Raw genomic sequence first — 7,650 nt, 5'->3', positions numbered from 1 at the left:
AGCTCGATTACATCTTCTAGTTAAAGGGAGCATCCCCCAAAGCATGTATTAAACCTGTCAAATGCTGCCTCTTGATACACAGATAAACCCCATGTTCTTTTTTATATTAGTGCTGTTAAAATCATTGGACACTTGCAAAAATAAGCATTTAAAGATTAAAACTACTTTTATTCTTTGGTCATAATGATTACAGTGACCATGAAGATGAAAAAACGATAGAGTGATCCTTAACAGATAAGGCTGAATCAGCCCAAAAGTTTTTTTTTTTTTTTTGTTTCTTTATTCCCTCATTTACAACTCCCTCGCTTTTTTTTTTTTTTTGTTATTCTCTAGGAACTGAACCATTCAACCACTGGCATTAGAAATGGTGCAAAACTAAACTTCCAGTATTTCTCCAGCACTTTGAACTTATATAGGGTACAAACCATGTGTAATGAGCGCTTACACTTTTAAATTACCTGATTTGGACTGAAGTTCCTCTTTCACACTTTATATTGTAACAACATTTTTGTAACTGGTTATTTTATTTTCTTAACGTAAGTGTGTGTGTTTATGTGAGAGATATCACTTAAATACAGTTAATATTTTTTTCAAATTGCACTTATAAAAGTCCACTTGTCTGATCTTGTATTATTATAAAGCAGCTTCAAAGTTTATAACAGGCTTTCAGATGACTTTAAAGCAACCAGGCTATGATGTCCAACGCCACCAAGCCACTTTCATTCTGTCCCAGATGGCACCCATACTGTCAAATGCAGGACGGACATCTAAAATTGAGAATTGATAGTTATTATCGACTTCGCCTCCATCGTAATAGTCAATGACATATCGAACTTTTCTTCCACAGCGGTCAACAATCCAATCATGCCGATCAAACGGAAGCTCATACCTGAAGAAATTAGAAAAATAAGCTTTTAGAAGTACATTATAGGTTCAATTAAATTACTTTATAAATAGATATTTATTGATTTCTATTTAGCACAGGCTATTATAATTTCTGCATTGCAGTATCAACTGCTTTTTTTATAGTATTTTTTTAATTTGCACTGTCATGAATGACCTGTTCATTATATTACAAATATTATTTAAAGGAAATCCTACTGTGCCCCTTTATGACACTTTCATAGCTTCAAAGGAACTTCTTCAGCTAAAAGGAATGAGATTTACTAATTATAGGCTAAAGCCTGTGTGCCATGCATCACAATTTGTATCCTCAAGCTAAGACCAAAGCAGTGGATTATAGATACTGCTGGCATTAAAGCAAGCTGATGTACATATATGTAGCCTTATCATGAGCTAACAAAGTATCTGACCATAAAAGAATTGCAAATGGTGGTGGCACAGCGTCTGAATTCAAAAGCCATCATAAACTGCTGGGTGCCAGTAAAAAACTCTGGTTGCCTTGTGCATTTCTTCATGGCCAGATAGGTATTAGGGATGGCCACACCATTCCATATGGCAACCCTGCCTTCAAAATCCCAATGTTTGGCCTGAGGTCTGAAAAATAAGTTGCAGCTTGGCAGTTCACCTGAACAGCCAAATGGCACAAACAGTTGTTTGGACCTCGATAAATTGCTCCAATTGTTGCAAAATTTGTCTGTGTGTAGCAGACTTAACTCTGTAATTAACTGTATAATATATTAATCGTATATCCATATATATTTTTATATATATACACATATTTATATATAGCCGTTTAATATTTTGCCTTTGGTAAACCTTTAAACCGATTTCTGTTTACAAAATAAATTGTACAATTCATACCCCATCCATGAACGCATCCGTGCTCTTGGAGAAAACTCCTTTGCTTTTCCTCCAAAACGAACCAATGAAGGACCACAAGGACATTCTCTATATATTTAATAAAAAAAAAAAAAAAAAGACAGCTTCTGTAAAAGTGGAACATTTGCCCTTTAAAATAACTGAAAATACGATTTAACCATGTTACAAAATGCAGTAGGCAGAATAAGTATCAAAAACCAATGGTAAAGATGGATTCTTTCGAACAAGCGTGAACCAAATCAGATCTTCTACCCTTCTACTATGCAGTTTTTAAAGTATCCTGCACTTGTGTGGACACTACAGGAAATCTAGTTTACTGCATCCATAAGCCATTGATAGGCAATATTTATGTATATAGCTTCAAAGTGCTTCCATAAATATTGTGCCCACTGGGTTCAGAACGCTTTTGTATTTACTGTTCTATCTTGGTGTGTTTTTGAAGCACACTAATAAAACATTCAAATCTAGGTTTGCCACCTGTCTGTCTGTCAGGTTGTGAACCTGGCAGCTTGTTTTTACTAGTGGCTATCTGGCTCAAAACTGCCTGTCCAGGTTTCACTAAGCTTCAGAGAGGTTTCAGACCCTAATAAACCCTATATGTGAAAAAGGAATATTAAAAGGACAAGGGAAGGCCAAGTCACTGCCAATTTATGAGGCAACCCCCAGTGAATATCATACCTCAGACCCTAGGTTGGCATTCCTTTTCTATAAAAACGAACATGCTCAAGATACTATTCTAGCGAGTGCTGACATCTTTTTGCTTGTCTCCAGGATAGACACATGCAAAATAGAGCAAATGTCTGGCTTTCTGTTTCCATTTTTTTCTCATGCACTTGCACATAGTCCAGGGCAGCCACAAAGTTTTTAGCAAAAAATGCCAGAGTTAAGCGATTATAATCATTTGGTATGGGTTCCTAACAAATTGTCACCCCAACTCATTCAGCCTTTCCATGTATTTTAAGCATCCACTACATCCACTAAGCATTGTATTTTAAGCATCTTATATACCTTTAAGAAAAATATCTGAATACTTTTAATAAACATTCACTTTTATATATGAAATACACCTATAGTGGTTGACATTTAACATAGTTCAACTAACTTGGCATGGAGAGCTTCCCACTTCAGAATTTCTGACCAGGCCTGCTCATTGTTCTTGTTGTGAATTTTGATAATGTTTGTCATATCTTCAGGTTTAAGATCATCTTCTTTCCACCTCCATCTAAAGAACAACACAGCAGTTAAAAATGCTAAATACAAGAGAGTGTTAACTTTACCAATATGTCTGCATGTATATATATATATATATATATATATATATATATATATATATATATATATATATATATATATATATATATATATATATATATATATATATCTCAAATTCAGTTATACTGTTATATCAGAAATTAATGTTTACTCTTGATGGTATGTATGCATGCTTACAAGTATGAGGGCGTTAAGACTATCTACTGTACATGTACAACTCACACAGATGCCCTCTTGGAAGTTGTGTGCATACATACAATGACATACTGGGTTAGACCAATGTAAAAACTGTCAAATGCAATTATGTAAATGGTTGTAGAAGTTACAGTAAAGAATAATTAGTAAGTTATCTGATGGTTTACATTGGCATTTGCATCTAGAAGGAAAGGCCTTTCAGATTTGTTTTAGCAGATTACAGTGCTTATAGGGAACTAATGGATGAGACTGAACTTTTGCCACTATTTCCCTTTCAGATTAAAGCATTGCATTTTGAAACCCTAGAAAGAGAGCAGAATAAGGCTTACCCCTTTCTTAACATAGCATTCCAAAACATCTGTTCAGAGGGGTACACCCAGTTTTTTTCAGTGCTGGATCGTGGAATGGTAGATTCTTCTCGGTCCAGAGACAAACTGAATGGCTGGTCAGGAGCTGGAGTCTGATTTGGAGGTGGCATCTATGAATAAAAGACCACAAAATTTTAACAAAGGGATAACTGTTAAGCAGAACAGGATGCAGAGTATTTACATTGCAAATGTTATAAAAGTAATAGGGTGATAGATTCTCTGCTGCTTTCTAATATCCTTTGTCAAAAAAAATATTAGAAGATATTTTAATACATGTGCTGAGATAATGCTGCCATAACTGCATTTACGACATCACAAATATTAAACATACAATTAGGTCCAGGAACTTATTTTATCACAGTGCAATGTATGAATTATGAAGAATAGTAAGAAAAACACTGGTGTGAAAATATGTCCAAAAATGCCTACAATGGAGACAGATGTATTAATACTGAAAGATAGATCACACGTGTTTCTTACAATCACACCATACCATATTGCTGGGATCAATATCATCCTTTGCTCCTGATCTCATTGGACACTGAACATATCCATAGGCCCCTTCTTGATGTGCAGGTCCAGAACAGTTTTCTGTATTTTGCTTAGATTCTTTCTGCATTGGACAGCCTAGAAAAAAAAAAAAAACAACAATAATTGAAAAATAAAACCCACTAATGTCCCACAAAAATCACCTTATGTCTAACAAAAAATATAAATGATATATCATAGAGACAGGCTTAGTATACAGGCAATGCTTCTGAAGTTGATAGGCCCTAAACCATGCCACATTTTAGCACTCCAACTAGGATACTGGAAGCAGTAGGCAGCTAAGCAAAAACACAAACATTGCAGCCTGGTACATTTACTAACCACAAGGTAAATGTGAATAGAAGTAGCATTTATTTTACAATTTTCTAGAGATTATGATTTTGTTGGAAAAATACCTTGTTTCAGTTAAAACTGAATGGTTAGAGCACGACTAAACTGTTAAGGTAAAAAATCTTACAAAACCGATTTGGTAACATTCAGATTACAAGTAGCTAGCATCAGTTTGTACTAAATACGATGATTAGAAGCAAGCATTTAAGGCGTACCTTCCATCTTTTTCTGATGCATTGGACATTCTGCTGGGTGGGTCTTTGCGGACTCAGTAGACGGAGCACTTGATAGGCTTACAGGTGAAGCTCCCATACCGTCCATCTTTTTCTGATGCATTGGACATCCTGGGGGAGGCGAATCTACTGGGTGGGTCTTTGCGGATTCGGAAGATGTCTGTGATTGTAGAGGAGCACTTGATGCTGAAGCTCCCATTTCAGCTGTTTATCAGAAAGTGAAACACACATTGTAGGCTCATATTGCTTATAAATGCACACAGACAATGCCAACATTTCCACATTTCTAATATTTTCTGTGTGCTCTGGCTGCCATTTAAGTGTACCGCGTACCCCACTCTCACAGTGTGAAGGAGTCTTTTAGCTAAATCACAAATTATCTTCACTGAGTTTTAAGAGATCACTGCTCAGATTCTAACTCTACCTATTGAATCCCAGCCACAGAGCAATATGTTTTACATTATTACTAATACAAGGGCCTAGTATTACTACACTACTTCAAACTCCATATTTCAGGCAAAATGAACTAAACCTTCTATTTGACCACCATAATCTGTTCTACATTTTCAGAAACAGCAGCCCACCAAGGGTTACTACATTTCATCTACCACCAGATACCTTCCCACGTGGAGCCCCCAGGTTTGACACCACACATGTTAGAGACCACCTCCTGTGCTAGGCATGTTCCTTATAAGATTATCACCCATAGAGGTCACCACCTCGAGGTCCCCTTAATCCTCCTTTTCATAACAGAAAAGTGCGTTGCACATAAATAACAATAGTAATAATCACAGCACTATAAGCACAAATCTACCTTCTCTCAATGTGAAACCAATTACCTGCCCTTTACCGACTCGCAGCACTATCAACCTCTAAATGATGCGGCGCACCGTTATGACATCACCGTCACGCGTTTATCTGTAGCGTGCCAAGACTCGATATGGATTTTCAGCTCCGCCTCTAGTAGTTATAATGAGTAGTGTATCTGTCGGAAAGTACTAATAGCCCGTTCTCGTTTGTTGCACTTAGGCTCGCTTATTGCTTTAATTTTTCAATTAAGCAATGCCCCCCTTCCTTCAGCCTTTGTTGTAACTGTTTTCTTAGCAGGAGTCACTTATGCAAGAAAATTAGACTGTACACATCTTATTAACTTCCTAGCAAGGACCATGCATAGAGTAGATTCAATCCTATTTAGTTCAAGTAACCAAAAAAAATATATTTTGTAATGAAAACAATAACCAAAAAACCCTATTCACTAAACTCATCTTTAACAAGGATTGCCCCTTTGACTCTTGGGAAAGACAAATCTGCCACCAAAAGTGGTAGTGACTGTGTCCATCGCAAAGAGGTGAAACATTTTCTAGCTGAATTAAATTTGGATTATCTGGTGTGGGACCTTTAGTATCAGGGGCTGTCTGTGATTATTGCTTCTAAAATTGTGAGGTTGTCTCCAGAGGGACCCAGAGTGGCGACTTCTAGACCAGCCAGGAGGACAGTTAGGGGCAGATACACAGTCAATTTGGTAAAAGCCAGAAGCCTTTCTATAGTAAAGTGGCAATAAATGAAATTTGACACAGAATCAAGTAAACACGCAGTAAACAGAGGACCGTGCACACGAATACTGATGACAACAAATGAACCATGCACATTAAGGACTGGTAATAACTTAATTGTTATAGCCATGGGCCCATGCTCAATAAGACTAGTGATTCCTGGAGGCCTATATACAGACAGACTGGTAACACCTGGAACCCTTGGCAATAGGCAGTTTACTGTAAGACTGGCAATAGCTAGAGGCTGATGCAGAGCCAAAAAAAAAGTGTAATGACTGGGGGTCTATGCCATGGAACTCCATGGGCATGGGGATAGCAACCCCACCTCTTGCTACAGAAACCAGAACTCCCAAGTATTGGTACAAACATTACAAATACTGTAATATGTGTTGCCAAAATATTTGGCAATATTTGTTCCTATTCAACCACTATGTGCTTCCACACACATGTATGTGATGCCGGTATTACCAGGTACTGCATTGCAGAGGAAGGATGGATTGTGGGTGTAATGCAGCATGCCATGGACCATTTTTTCTAACTGGAGCCCCATTTTACTTAGCAGAGACCACCATTCTATAGGGCTCAATTGGACAATGGACTAATAACTGGAGCCCCCTGGTGGAAAGGGACAATATAGCTAATCAGTGATTAATCATCATATGGTCAGTTATAAACAAATAATGCACTGTAGAGATTGCAAGTCATCAATGCTAATCAATGCTCCAGCACGATCCCTTACAGGGATAATAAAGAGCCCAGTGTTGCTCTCTGAAGCATGAAACTAGAGTTCATTACAGTTCCCAGAGGTATAGGTTGACTTAAATCAATGTAATTTTGACTTTCATTCACCAATGCATTTCTGTGATCTCACAGTTTTGTGAATTTTTCATTTTGGTTATCACTACTTACTGAGCATCACCTCAAAGGAGACATTTTGTGTAAAAAATAAGAACGTACCAGGGCATTATACTCATTTAGATATAGAATTGTGCTTAAAAAAGTAGTGTTTTGCGCTAATTTATTGAATATTTCCACAAAAACCCTAATAATCCCTCCCTTCTCTTCCACTTCCGCTCCCTGAATTTCCAGGCTGTGCAGGAGAGCCGGCGTCTCTCAGCTCACTGCACTGTAGGACAGGAACCAGCAGCTAGCAGGACCTGATAGGGAACTGAAGTCTGTCTGTGCTTGCGTGACTGCAGGGCTGTGATTGGCTGTCCCCCTCCTACTGTGCTTCTGGCAGGGTCTAGTTTTCCCTGTCTCTTACCCTGCTCTGCCTGTGACTGCTCTGCCCTATCTGTATCTGCCATGCTCTGCCTTCCCTATGCTCCCTGTGTGTGCCATACTCTGCCTTCCCTATCCTCCCTGTGT

General features: G+C 37.8%; 1 protein-coding gene across 1 annotated transcript; it reads right to left on the bottom strand.

Moving 5' to 3' along the window:
• Window positions 1–306: 306 nt before the first annotated feature.
• Window positions 307–5,628, bottom strand: hccs.L (holocytochrome c synthase L homeolog; the record flags this gene model as incomplete). The annotated part of the gene is given in 7 exon segments (NM_001087111.1): window positions 307–889; window positions 1,765–1,851; window positions 2,885–3,004; window positions 3,579–3,727; window positions 4,111–4,244; window positions 4,712–4,933; window positions 5,569–5,628. Coding segments are annotated over 6 exon segments (906 nt in total). The 3' UTR covers window positions 307–690.
• Between the last annotated feature and the right edge of the window lie 2,022 nt (window positions 5,629–7,650).

Source organism: Xenopus laevis, chromosome 4L (genome assembly GCF_017654675.1).
Source record: "Xenopus laevis strain J_2021 chromosome 4L, Xenopus_laevis_v10.1, whole genome shotgun sequence".
In the NCBI taxonomy this organism is placed as follows: domain Eukaryota; kingdom Metazoa; phylum Chordata; class Amphibia; order Anura; family Pipidae; genus Xenopus; species Xenopus laevis.
The sequence above is the reverse complement of the archived record's forward strand: the minus strand, read 5'-3'. Positions and strand labels throughout refer to the sequence as shown.